Here is a 14,183-nt window from a genome sequence, read left to right as displayed (position 1 = left end):
TGGGAACCAGTGTGTGTGTGTGTGTGTGTGTGTGTGTGTGCGCTAGAGCTGGAGACACAAATCACGTGAATGTTTGGGGGAGTGCGACCTCTGCAGAGGTTTCAGTTTTTATTCCAGAGCCTCTTTAATCAATCCGCTGACTTTAATAAATAAGCCGTCCCAGAAAACAAAATATTGACCCCCTCCCCCAAAAAAGAGCGTAGGATCACTGGATGCAGCAGATTTATGGGGACGCGTATACTTTAAATTACAGATGACTCCCTGCTGTGTAAACCGGCTTAGAGGAGAGGGATTGGGTTAGCCTGGCTCCACGGAGGCGGGAATAATCAAACCCCGCCCTGGTCACCTGACGTTAAACTGCGCTCACCCTGTCCCGGAGGCACCATGGGTACTCGGGCCGGGTCGGGGGAATGGCAGCTGACCCCGCTTCTGGTGATGACGGCGGGACTGCGGTTGTCCAGGAAGAAGCAGGAGTAGGATTCGTCTTTCTCCAGCACGGGAAGTCCCGGGACGGACAGAGACACCTGAAGAAGGGAAGAAAATGAACCCCCCCATGGACAGGCCTGTGTAGCTCGGATGAAAATGTAAACGTACAACATTCAGATTGGGTTGAAATCACATCAATAGGTTTTAAAACCCAGCTCAGATCCTTGGGGGGGGGGGGGGGGCGATGTCATCGGACAGGAGGATGGCGAAGGTCACGACGAGCCATTAACCTGTCCAAGTACATAAATCTGATCTGCTCCCTTGTAAACGTCAGACTGGATCCATCAGATTCCCTGCAGCAGGAACGTGAATCACGCTCAAACTCCTGGGCAGCGGTGAGATTTGGATTTTGGCTCCGCCTCCTACATCCACGTCAACATAATCCCAGTTTAAATCTCCACCCGTCTACTTTCTACTCTCCAGTATTTAGACTTCAACTCAATGTTATTTCTGTAGCGCCAGATCACAAGATAAAGTCATCTCAAGGCAGGAGTAGCAGGGAAAGACGGAACCCAACTTGACCCACAATGCATGCTGTTTGCACCGCATGCATTTCTTTTTGCTGCTATCCACCGATGACTGATACCGTGCTCCTCTCCGGCGCCAGGCAGGACCGGACAGATCCGATCACTATCTCCCCTCCCCACAAACACAGACGCAGCCTGCCGCCGAACCTCTCGGCTCCGCTGATAAGCAGCCCTGCGATGAGTTGCAGCCAGGTGACTGGTGTGGGCCTGTATTTCACTGCGGTTTTGTCTTTCCTTGTTGCTGGAGGCGGAGGCGGGGGGGGGGGGGGGCATGTACAGGCAGGATAAACCGAGGACAGACCCGCAGGTGCAGGAGGAGGAGGGTCTGTGGTCAACTGAAACCACAACGGAGGCGTTCTTCCTTGTTAAATCGTGTAGCTCACCCTCCGGCTCTCCTGCCTGCTGATGTTAGAGGGGCTCAGGTCCTGGACGGCCAGACACTGCTGCTCCATGTCGAAGCTCCACAGCCACTGGCCCGGCCGGTTCCCACGACGACAGCCAGACTGCAGCACGCACCTGCAAGGGGAAGGCCCACCTCACGCGTTAGCTCACGCTTTCACCGTGTCCTGACCCACAACGCTCCATCTTTGCCGTGAAGCGCTATAAAAAGTAACCCGTTAAATCCGGAACTCGTACGCCTTCCTGGATCGCTACCAGAGACGCGTTTTGTTCTCCAGCTGAAAAAATAAAAGCAGCTCGTGAACATAAGCGGGTTTTAGACGAGGAAGAGTAAAGTAAAGAAACAAAGCTGGAAGGAGAGGAGAGACGAGAGGGAGCTGGGAGGCCAGGTGGGCAGGCAGAGCAGGGAGGAGGCGCAGATGGGATGAAGAGGTGGTTTTCTTTCATCAGACTGGAACACAGTCCCGGCGGACCCGCACGAAATCACTTATTTAAGATGATCTGGCGAAAAAACACGAGCCCTCGTCATGAGCCGGCGTTTCCCCGTTTCAGCCGAAGCGTTTGATCCGGACCCGCTTGAACCGAAATCAAACAAATCGGCCTCAGCAGCTCGTAACCATTTTATGGTTACTTAACAAACGGAGGAGGTTTCCTCACCGTCCCTCCAGGACACACCAGCCGCAGTACGGGTCGTGGGCCAGCAGACAGGAGTGGCAGTCCGGGTGCTGCTGGCATTCGGCCACCGGCCTCTTCTGCAGCTGGAACGGGGACAACGCAATGTTCAGACAAAGTATGCGCACTAAGCTGCTAGAAATCTGATTAGAAAGAAAAGGTGGCCCACATATCCCAGAGGAACAATGGAAATACGGTCGCTAGAATAATTCCAACGGCCAGCCGCCTTACTGGAGGAGAGAACTGGGGCAGAAACGGAATCACTGAAGCAGAGTCCAGAGAGACCAGCATGAAATGGCGCACCATGTTACGAGTCATGATGAAGAGATGCTCCTCCGCCTGGTCCAGGATGAAGTCCGGATTGATGGGCGAGTTCTTCTGAATGGAGGTGACGGAGTACTCCTCCACCTCTCCGTTTGGGCCCAGGAACACCTGAGGAAACCCACAAAAACAGGAAACCGCCATTGCTCCTTCTCCTTCTCTTAAGGCTTCAATTCTGTGAAGATGAAATAAATTCAGCTTTTGTGAAACAAGAATCAAATTCTGCACGATTTAAAGAAATTAATTTTTTTTTTTCAATTTTCCACGGGAACGTGAAATGACGCTTCCTCGAATCCGCGCGTGGGGAAGCGATTCCGAAATGCAGCATCCGTCTTTGCCGACTCGAGTGACATCACTTGAGGACATTGATCAGACTCCGCCTCCCCTTCTGGTGACAAAAGTCCAATTACCGGAACCACGGCAAAAAACAAACAAACTGCATTCTCTCTTCAGGGCGAGGCGCAAAAGCAAAGAATGAAAAACAAATATGCGACAGGAGGAATCGGAACTTTCCGATGAAGCATTTCGAGATTGAATCCTAGCTGGTAGGAGTTCACGCGTCCCGTCTGTGTTTTGGCGTTAACGCCGGCCTCCAACGGAGGCCTGAGGTCAACGCGACTGGAAGCAGACGTGCCACTCGGGACACAAGATCGCATCAATAAATACAAAGACAAGAGAGACACGAGCTGAAAACCGAACCAATGGGGGGAATCAGAGCTCTGATCAGAGTTCCTCTGCTGCAGAGCAGAGAAAGAAAGAAAAGACGTTTCACGGATGTTTACACACAAAACGATCGGATGAAGCTGCACTGAAACGCTCGTCAGAGGTTGCGCCGCGGGAACACACACTGACAATGCTTCCATTAACGGCCCCGACTCTGAGCCGCCGCGGCCGACACGTCGACAGGACTCTGAAAGCGCCTCTCTGTTGGGACGGACACACATCTGCCGGTCAGCGATGACGGTGCAAAACCCAGGAGCGCCGTAATCCGGCCGCCGTGATGCGACGCTCGGGGTCAGGCCGGCTCCGTATGATGCAACCGTGTAAAAATACATTAATGGCCGTCATTGTACGACTTCTGCCTGTGCTGGGGGGCTCCAACCACAAACCACCATTGAGGAGGCAAAAACAAAACGGCACAAAGAACCAACTGTGAGGAGACGGACTCTCGATCTGTAAACTCCAGATATCGACGGACTTCCCCAAAGCCTCCCGGCTCCTCCGACCTCCTCGCTCCTTCCAGAGCTCCATGCTATTGATAATATAGAGAACGAGAAAAGCAGCAGCTCGTTCCCCTCCTAACTGGATCCACACCGTCCACATGGTGATCTGGATCAGCACCAAAAGGTTCTAGATTGTTCTTGGTATCTTTATACACCAACCATGAAAAGTAAAAGCGTTACTGGAAATGTCAAACTGATCCATAATCCCGAATCTCTTCTGGATCTTCACCATAATCTACTCATCTGTTCCTGGTAACATTTCCAACATGTTCTGAAAATTTCATTCAGACCCGTCAAATACGTTTTGAGTTATCTCACTAACGGACGGGCAAACATCGGCGATTACATAAGCGCCGCCTCGCCTCGGCGGAGGTTATGTAATAAATAAATTCACTAGTTTTCTCATCTAGAAGTCAAAACATTTAAGAAATTCCATTGTTGCTTCCAAATGAACTCAGAGAACCTGTTCAGGGCATTTCCTTAACGCCCTGACCTTCATCTGAACCCACAGCGGGGCAGTTAGCCGTGCCCCCCGTCGGTCACCGTGGAAATGCCACCGACAGCCTGAGGAGGACGACGTCGCTTCAGAGGTGGCTGAATGCTTCCTGGCAATTCTACTTCCTCCCACCCCCTGCACCGAGTCACCAAATCAGGACTTCCAATTCATTAAAGTCAATTTATAACTTTGAAGGGAAGTCAAAGATAGATTCTCCTCTCTTCTGTCGGATCTGCGCTCACGTTAAAATCTTAATTTGGCTTGAATATACCTCTACAACTCAAAGCAGGTCAAGATTTTAATTCAGATCAAATCTGGTATGAATCGCTGCACCAACATTTAATCTAGAGTTAATCCGAATCTCTCAGCATAAACCTGCTGACAATCAAACGTTAACAGGGATTTAAAATACTATTAACGTTGAACAAGAGTCCACCATCTTTGATTCCAGGTCGTAGCAGTGAGAGCGGAAAACGACACGCTGTTAAATCTTTGCAGGAAAATGACGCCACGTTCCTACGACAGCAAGCTGGATTTAAACGTTTAAATTCTGCCACCGTCTCAACGAGTTCTGTTCTATCTGACGGAACAGAACTCGTCCTCAGTTTCTACCGGTCCTCCGCCGGGAGGATGGCGTTCTCCCGCTGGCTTCGTTTGCCGCAGGAAGGAACCGAAACCCGTCTAAACGCTAAGCTAACAAAATGAAACGGGAGCCCAAGACGTCTCAGGATTATTCCCGGAGTTCTTAGCTCAGCCTGCATGTTGTACACGGAGACCATTTTAGACCTCCAGGGGACGGCAGGAGAAAAGAGGAGCGGTACCAGGAGGTGAACCGAGGCGGGTCGAGTTCTACGTTCTAGTAGAAAGGTGTAAGATCACGACCGAAGCCCGCCAAACGATGACACCGCCGTCAAGCAGCCCCGGTCCCCGTTACCTTGTGTAGGTTCCCCTTGGTGTCCCCCAAGAAGGCGATGGTGTGTCCCGCCCTCACGCTGACGGCCACGGCGGTGAGACGGGCAGACGGGCTGTCCAGTATGGTCTCTGCTTCCACGGCCATCCTGCTGGCCATCGGGCTGGGGGTGTGGTCCGAGCCGCAGGGGTAGGCGTCCAGAGTGTTCTGAGAGGACAACCAGGGGAGGACAATCCCGATCACGTTCCGGTCGGCAGCTTTTCAGTTACGTTGAAGTTTCCCCCCGCAGACGGGTAGCGACCCGTTGAAGACCGACGTTCCCCGGAATGCCGTTGCCTTGTGTCGGGGATGGGATGCCAGGATGTAGCGATCCGGGACAGACTACCTCCAGATGGATCCGCTCACATTTACACTCTGACATGGGACGTTTGGACACAGATCCCATTCGTGGTGAACAGGGACATGAAGACGAGTTTAAAATAACAAGACATCAGATTTTACTGCTTTTTCTTTTCACGCGATTTTTCTTTTTGTTCATTCTGAAGCGATTAAGTCAGGAGCCAGATAATAAAGCGCCAGTGTTCGTCCTGTGGCGAGCGAAATCCCAGCAGAGCTTTACTGGGGAGAGGATGGAGTGAACAAATGCTCACCGGTTTCCAGCGGCTTCTACACTCCGCTTCAAAGCCTACAGACTATTTATTTTCGCTTCCCCGGTTTGGCAGCAGGGAGTCTTTGCTCTGGCGGGACGGTTGTTGGTTTTAGTTCCAGGAAATGTATTTTTTTTTTTTCAACCAGAACGGCTGAAAGCAGAGGTCACTGCTTCGTTACTGGACGCTCTGAATAATAGGAAGTACAGGCAGCGAACCTGAGCGCTGCTCCTGTCGAAGGGCGCTTGTTTTGATGGATTGCGTGTCGTTGGCTCACCGGGTTATTACCACTGGACTCCTTATTTGGCCTGTTCTTAAAAACTACAGACTCTCAAGTGGACCAGCGTGCTGCTGCAGCCGGATCGCACACACGCCAACTACAGTCATAAACGCTGGACGGAACGGTCCAACCTTAATCCTTTGCTGCAACAACACGGCTAAACAAACAGAAATAGGCTTCAGAGAGTATTGATTAAGTTAACCACGGGGACTGAAGGGTAGTTTATTGTCCACATTATGACAACCCAGCCATTAGAGGACAACAAGCAGGGACGCCTGCTAAGAATAGCTTCCAATTACATTATGTCTAACGGAATAGCTCTGAAGTTATGACGTCCAGTGTCAGGAATAGGCCTGAAGCGCACCGGCGTGGCGTGGCGTGTCACCGGCTGCTACCAGCCAGGGTCAGCCGGTGATTACACGGTAAGTAATCATACGCGCCGTCGCAGACTGCAATCATCTGCACACCGAGCCATAAACACTGAGGGCAGTCACAGCGAGTGAGATAACAAGACGGGATTGCTGGCGTTGCACCGGGGACGCTACTGCTCGGTAGCAGTCCTGATTCATTTCATCTCCCAATGGGACCCACAGGTCAGGTCTCTGGTGCAGACGGACCGGGCAGGCAAAAAGACTGGCCCGGGTAACCCCCCCCCCCCCCCCCCCCGCCCCGTTGATGCATTATGTTTGTCTATTACAATTAATGAGTTTCCTTTGGAAAACCATCATAATAATATGCTGGTACAAGTAACATCTGGAACATCAATCTGCTGAACTCACCTCCGGCAGGTTGGCACAGTTGGACTTGACTTCATACTCGATGTAGGCTGCTTCCAGTCCCGCTGCTTTGCCCATCTGTGTGTAGCAGAGGTCTCTGGTGGAGTTGATCCTGCGGTCCACGTCCTCAAGGTGAAACATGCAGAGTGCCGAGTCCTCGCTGGGCCGAGAGGAGGAAGCCAAATGAGTCGAGAAGACACCGAGAAGGGTTTCGGAGCCTTGACCCGCGTCGCCGTCCTTGGCGAATCCGAGTTGGACTGCTTGCAGGAGGTTGTAAATTTTCCCCGTCCGGGAACGACATGTCAAGGGTACTTCCACGTAGGAGTAGTAGGCCTGGTCGTCCAGACAAGCGCGAGACACATAGGTACGGTACTCGCGCGACTGTGATCTCAGATCCCGCCTGTAGAAGAGGAAATAGACGTGCTGACGGTGGGCAAAAGACGCGACAAAATGGTGGTCGTATTCAGACAGACGGCCAGCCACAGCCAACTTGGCGGTCTCCTCGTAAGAAAAGACGGGATCCTGAGCAAGGTTCCGTGTGGAAATAGGCGGGTGGCCGCTGGTGTAGCCCCGCCCCACAAACATCACTGGCTGTTTGTCGGGATGAGAGCGAACCACGAGTCCCACGGTGCTAATGTTGGGGTGGTTCGCTGCCACGTATTGAGTATCCACCGGTTTCTCTGTAGAGAAAAGTACCTCGTCCACCGACTCCAGGCGACGCTTTTGACAAATACCTTGGTTGACGCTCCCACAGGTGATAAGCTCCATCGAGTAGGGGTCAACCAGCAGGAGCTTGTTGTGGTTGCTTGTCATTCTAGCCTGAGGGCAGCCGATCTCGGTGATCGGCGGCAAGCACTCCCGGCTGTCCGTGACGGGTCCAGTGTTATCCTGGAGCTCAGGTTTGAGGAACCGATCCAACTGGAACAGGTGATCTCGAGCCCCAATGTAGACCCATCCGACATTTGGGTCGGGGTGCAAGGCCAAGTGCTCAAAGAGAGTGTCATTCCGGATGAAGGTGGGATAACGGCTGGAGGGGGAGGAGCGAGATCCTTGGACGACGCCAGGAAGTAGCAAGGGGAACGGCCGGCCGACGGCCAGCAGCAGGACAGACAGCAGGTTTTGGACTGCCAACACTGAAAGACGACGCCCCAACCCCGGAGGCATGGCAGTAGAGCTGGGGAAGAAGACAGGACCCGTTGTTAGAAAGCACGCCCACATTCACATCGTCAAATACGTCATGTATAAAAAATATATTTAATACAGCCTTGAACACAGAGACTTAAGTAAACTATTGTCGATCCCTTGATTTTGTGGAACTGGTCTCAAAGCACAAGACCACAGACCAGCACCAGGGGATTGAGCATATGAGGTGACAAGAAGAGAGACGTGATCCCCACAACCGCAGGACGCAGGTGTTTTGTTTTCGGTGGGTAATCCAGTGAATCATACCTTCATGATCTGCATGTGCTGTTTCTAAGTGTTGCAAGAAGCTCGCTAATGCTCGGATAAACCCTTCCTGCTGGAGCCATTGGGAAACGGGAGTCACGGGTTCTTCTCTGGGAAACGGTAACAAGACTGGCCAATTAGGAGGGTCAAAGGTTAGCAGGAAGAAATCAGCAGAAAGTAACCAGCAGCAATGACTAGTCATTCCTATTTTACCTTCCCAAGACGAACCCGACCCTAAACTCTGACATAAAACCCAAACCCTTGATGTAATCTGTCCTGTCAGTGTTTGAGCCATTGGGGGGGGACGTTGTTCCAGGAACACACCAAGAAGAACCCAACCCTGAACAGTAGAACCCCCTGATAGACTATTGTGTACCTTTAATTAGTCTGGGGTTTTTTTTGTTTTTTTTTGCAGTTGACTGCAAAAGGACAACGCACTAAAACCATTATTCTATAAAATAAGCATTGCTTCTATTTTAGAACCAATGACTCTGCCAGGAAGCACCGACCAGTTTCAGTAACTGTACGTGCACTCGTCTAAACGCAGTGAACCATCTCAACATCGGCTCCTCACCATTTGCTTCCAGTCGTGTTTCACAGAGGCGAGTCACCTCTTGACCTCCCCAGCAGCTTGGGTTTAAAAACACATCCCTCTGTTCACAACCTGCAACACAAAGGACAGATCCATGAGCACAAGGCGCCCGGACTCATTTATGCATCAAATGCAGAGATGACAGACCACCGCCTCGGGGGCGACCCGCAAGCCGGCGTGTTTTCTAAAAAGACCCACTGGCATCCAGTGCCTTGTATTTTTTTTTTTCTGGTCATCGCTGAAAGTCCACTGAAAGCCGTGGGAAGCTCGTACCCCATTGAAATTCCTGTCAGACTTACGTGTGACTGACTACATCCGTTTCAGGGAGCGAAGAAAGCCTTTAGTCGAGGCCAAGAGAAGGACCGACAGTCCAAGAGGGCTTTTAGCGCTCCATGCTTGTAGTATACAGTCCTCAGTCATTGCTAGGATACAAGGTACAAAACCCTTTGGTTTCAGAGTCCGTCAGAAAAACGAGTTCCTGCCAGGTAACGTAGGAACCGCACGGTTCCTTTGCTTCTGCAGCTTCATGCTACATTGGTCAAATATTGTCATGTCTCTAGCTATACTGCTACATTTCCGTGAGGAGCCCACCCTCTTCTTTCCTGCTGATGATGATAGCGTCCACTTTTCTTCTCCCACCGCCTCGCAACAACGGCACAGAGCCGGGATTATCTCTCACGGGTTCAGACGGGTCTCTTACCCAAAAGGACGGCTGGAGGGGAAAAGATGGAGACCTACACACATATACACACACTCACACACGCTCACACACACCCCAGCAGCAGCTTTAGAAAGCTTGCTTTGTTGATGGAACTCTCTTGTGTGTGGGAATGAGGCAAAGGCCTGGAAACGAGCCACAGACAAAGAGGAAGTGCTCATAAAAACAAAAAAATAATTACTGGAGCAGAATAATCCTGGTTAACTGATATCTATTTAATTTCAAATCTAAACCTACTTGTCAGGAAATGTCTTGCAAATGTTTGTTTTTCCACTCGATGACGTGCTCAGATGCCTCCGCGACTGACCCCCAAACTTCATCATGGCTGAACCAGAAGACAGACTTCTGTCTCCGACCTCTATGAGTAGGAGCAGCCATTTTTCAGTTGAAGGCCGCTGCCTGAACTTTGCAGCCCTACAGCCGATAAATCCTGAGAGCCCCAGCCCGAAGCTTAACGCCGCACAGACAGGAGTGCCTGGCGCGCTAACTAAGCTCCTCGCGTTTCCCTCCATCTCATGCTTCCTGAAATCTGGATGGATTTCACTCCACCGCGTGCGACAGCGGCCGGTTTCGCACCACGCGTCTTCTCGATTGACTCCTGAATTAGCAGGCCGACTTTATCTGCAAGGAACATTTCCGTTCGCCTTTTACAGAAAGCTGCAAGATGACAGCACGGCTCATCCCTGTTTGGAACAGGCCTGCCTCCGCTGAGGCCAGTGAACCCATCAGTCCGAGGTGCAGACACATGAGAACCAGGGAATGGACTTGTGATTCAATTTTCCCCCACTTTTCGTCCGTTTTTTTTAAGACTTCAGGCCAAAAGGTACACAAGTGATGAGAGGAAAGAGGGCGACATGTTTTCCAGTAAACACTTAATCTGCTTTGCGTTCAGGTAAATGGATTCAATGCTCGGAGCAGAACTACCAACATGTGCAGGAATTGGCCCGGCAACCACAGGAAAAAAATCGCTCATAAGATGTAATCACTGGTTGAACTGGCCTTCCTGGACTGTGTTACTTTAATTAGTTAGCAGCAGCACGAAAGGTCACATCAATGACAGCGTTGTGTGACAACGTCACAGCAGGACTAAGGAAAACAGGAAAGAAGCTTTGACGCTGAGGCAGATCCAGGACCTGCAGGACTGCGTATAGCCTTGGCAGAAATATGCCCTCTACTCTCAAATATCCTGATTGGCTTTGACCCAGAAGATCCAGCGTGGATAGGTCACAGCGTGTGTCCTTTCATTTAAACGACTCATTGCTTCACGTTGAAGAAGACGAGGCTATGGCTAAACTGATAAAAAACCGTTTCAACCGGGCTTCGGATCTGGACCGCGATCACAAAGACAGGCAGCCGGGGGGGGGGGCGGTATCAGCAGGACAGGACCAGCAGGGTAGCGCACCTCTGAGACAAATCAAAATACAGCAACCGCGTCCCCACTACAAACGCCCGGACATGCCAAAACACAAGGAAGCATTCCTCGGAGGCACCTTCATCGTTCGCTTCACCGAGTCCAGCCTTTCACTCATTTTCAGTTCAGCCGTCCGACAATCTGGAGACGGGAGGACAGGAGAGGGGAGGGGACATATTCCGAGAGAAAAAGCTGGCAGAGTGACATTAGTGGACAGAAACGGGGTTACAGGAAGACAATGGCAAAGGGGGGAAACGGGGGGGGGGAGACGACGAGGGGAAAAGCGGTGCGAACAAGTTCCCTCCGAGAACTGATGGAATGTGACTAATGATAATAAAGGGGGGGGGTTGGCCAGTAATTATATTACCCATAATGCCCCATTCAACCCCCACTCACTCGCGGAATAAGGAGGATGGAAAATAAAGCAAGTTTCTAATTAGTGACATCATTGTGAGCATAAACACACAAACGTGCACGAGCACACACACACGCCTGTAATGAGAAGTCCTCCTCTGTACGCTTTAAACAAATAAACACACTCCGAGGAGCGAGCACGCACACACACACTTTACAGAGGATGTTTTAGTGGCTGTGAGAGCCGTTGTTGTTCCTCCTCCTCCTCCTCCTCACAAATGTTGCCGCTGTGATGTAGGAGGTGTGCGAGGCACGAGGGATACTTCTTCCTAAATGCTTCACAGGAAGGATGCCGGGAACAAATGGTCAGAACAAATGGTCAGAGACGGATCACATTAAACGGAGAAGCTGGTTCCTCCTGGAAAGTAAAACCTCCTCGTCCTGATACGCAAAGCTTAAACGCTAGCGGTGGATGTTCTAGATATCCTCTCGTGTCTATGACCAGCAAACTCCCATGATCCTCAGGTGTCAGAGCCTCCTCTTCCACGGGCCGGTACGCCTTCAGTCCGTCTTACTGAAGTGCAATTTCAACCTGAAAGCGTTCACGCATCATTCCATAACAAGCAGGGTGACTACCAAGTTCGCTATTTCTAATCATCGTCTCTTTGCCCGTTGAGAGGGAGGCATTCTGGGAAACGGCTCATTGATCAGCAGCTAATTAAAGGCATGACGTTTGTTATTCAACTTGATAACTGCTAGCAAACGTAGACTTTCGTGAACATTAATCGCTGTCAGAAGCTGATGCGCAGAATTACAACCACAAACTTAGAATGAGAAGTTATTAAATTTATTTATGCATGAGAAACTCTTCTAACATGAATCACTGCTCGTTGCCGACTAATGACGACTCGACCAGAGGTTCGAATCCATGAACATTCATCAACAAGAGTTCTACCTCCAGAACCGCGAGAGAACGGCGACACGGAGGGCGTTCACACGGACAACTCCTTTAAATACCGCTGACGAGCGACGTTCCCAGACTCGTGTGTTCCTCGGACAACATTTCTGTCGCCTCTCAGCCTCCCTGAGGTACGGAGCGCCGTCTTTAGCTTCAGACTCGTTCATAAACACTTAAGACAAGTAAGAAATGGAGTTCTCTTTTAGCTGGGTGTGGCTAGCATGCTACGGCTACACCTTATTCCCACCCACAGCGCTGCGTTCCCCACCGCCCCCGCCGGTTGGCTCAGCCGGTTGGCCGACACAGAGTTATTTATAGAAAAACCCTCCAACAATTATTGCCCGTCAAAAAAGAACACATTCCATCTCGGCTGATGAACTTCACAGGGAGGAGGAGGAGGAGGAGGAGGAAGAGACTCATCATCCTGCGCTCTCTTCTGGAAATGTCCTTCCGGAAATCAAGACATTAAAGTCAGCGTGGGCGATTGGCCCCCTTTAAAGGGATGAGGGCCATCCGTGACATGACAGCGGGCGCTTCTGGACATGTTTCGGTGGTCAGAGTAGCCGGGGGGGGGGTAAAGGAAGTTCCCATGGTGGGTAAACTTTATGGCCCAGAAGAAATTGCCCTGGGGTGACAGAGGTCTCGCCTTGAGACAAGGGAGGACGGACATCCGGGTCTCGGGGATCAGATCGACGTTCATGGGGATCATGGGTTGCTCATCGTGAATCAGAGCTGCTCTGTGTGTCATGGCCGCCGTCCGCCGGTCTGTGGTTGGGTAGAACCTGTCAAATACATTTTAAAAAACACACACGAAGAGACAAAACGTCCTTTCAGCACGTCAACATGATGAAAAGGTGGAACGGGATGTTTAAAGGACATCCAGGCGAGCTAGCAGCGAGCGATCAGCGCCATTATAAACAGTCACAGCTGCCAGACAGGAAGCCGTTACAGGCCGCCGAGTCGATCTGGATCGTAACTCAGACGCAGACAGGTGCATCTGGCAGCGCAGACACCAGAAAGCATCTACAGCGGCTCGAGCAAAGACTAATGAAGGAGAAACAAACGCTGAGGCTTCGGGATGAGACAAAGCGATGGCGGCGCCTCCGTCTGTTCTGCAAAACGAGGCCTGGAAATATCCAGGCCTCGCCAGGAGCTGCAGTGGGCAGGACAGCCGCTGTCCAGAGGCCAATCAGCCGAGCGCAACCTTCGACGCCGGCCGTCTTGCGCTCAAAGGCTGCGCTACCAGTTGGTTGAGCTTCAGTGAACAACTTTGTCATCGTGACATGATAAGCGTTTGCAGGGTACGTCGTGTTTTCATGAGGCAATGCCGTCATAGGCAAATTATATCTTGTGTTGCTACTCGCCGATTACGGCGAGGAGAGCTGCACACGCAAAATCAGCAGGAAGGCAGCGACTCCCCCGACAGGGAGGAAAAGTTAGTTCAACAAGACCCCCCCCCCTGTTCTCTCACCAATGATGAACCCAAACGTTTTCCTACAAACCCGATCTGAGGACCCGATTTTCTTTGTACGATTGCGCTCCACTCGGATCCTCCACGCCCCCCCCCAGCTGAAGGTGACGCAGGGCGGTAATTCAGCCCGGCCTGCTCCGACGGTCTCTTTTGTCGGACGCTGTGGGGTGAGCGACCGAACATCGCCACGAGCTCCTGCATATTCTCGACTCCGGCCAGAAAGCCCCCCCCCCCCCAGGCCTCGCAGGGCAGGATGCCACGCCGGCAGCACGACGCTGAATCTGGGAGTCTCACCCAGCGGTGCAGCTGCAGAGTCATGTGTGACTGGTTCAAGTTTCCTAGCAACAGAGAGGAAGGCCATTCACCAGTAACATCATCACCAGACCTTCACTTTCTTTCTCATACTGTGTGGGCGGATCCAAACTCTCACCTGATTTCTGCGTGTTCACTCTGAACGTACTCACACACGTTTTTGTTCGTATACTTTGCACTGAAA

General features: G+C 51.5%; 1 protein-coding gene across 1 annotated transcript in view; it reads right to left on the bottom strand.

The window, feature by feature from the left end:
* Positions 1-7,901, bottom strand: part of plxnb1b (plexin b1b) — a 19,067-nt gene extending 11,166 nt beyond the window's left edge. Inside the window, exons 1-6 of the mRNA XM_068742452.1 lie at positions 6,741-7,901; positions 5,059-5,241; positions 2,388-2,516; positions 2,070-2,170; positions 1,397-1,529; positions 334-524 (exon numbers count right to left, since the gene is read on the bottom strand). Coding sequence (XP_068598553.1) covers positions 334-524; positions 1,397-1,529; positions 2,070-2,170; positions 2,388-2,516; positions 5,059-5,241; positions 6,741-7,901 — 1,898 coding nt within the window. The remainder of the gene's footprint in view (positions 1-333; positions 525-1,396; positions 1,530-2,069; positions 2,171-2,387; positions 2,517-5,058; positions 5,242-6,740) is intronic.
* Positions 7,902-14,183: the final 6,282 nt, after the last annotated feature.

This window comes from Brachionichthys hirsutus, chromosome 8 (genome assembly GCF_040956055.1).
Source record: "Brachionichthys hirsutus isolate HB-005 chromosome 8, CSIRO-AGI_Bhir_v1, whole genome shotgun sequence".
In the NCBI taxonomy this organism is placed as follows: domain Eukaryota; kingdom Metazoa; phylum Chordata; class Actinopteri; order Lophiiformes; family Brachionichthyidae; genus Brachionichthys; species Brachionichthys hirsutus.
The sequence above is the reverse complement of the archived record's forward strand: the minus strand, read 5'-3'. Positions and strand labels throughout refer to the sequence as shown.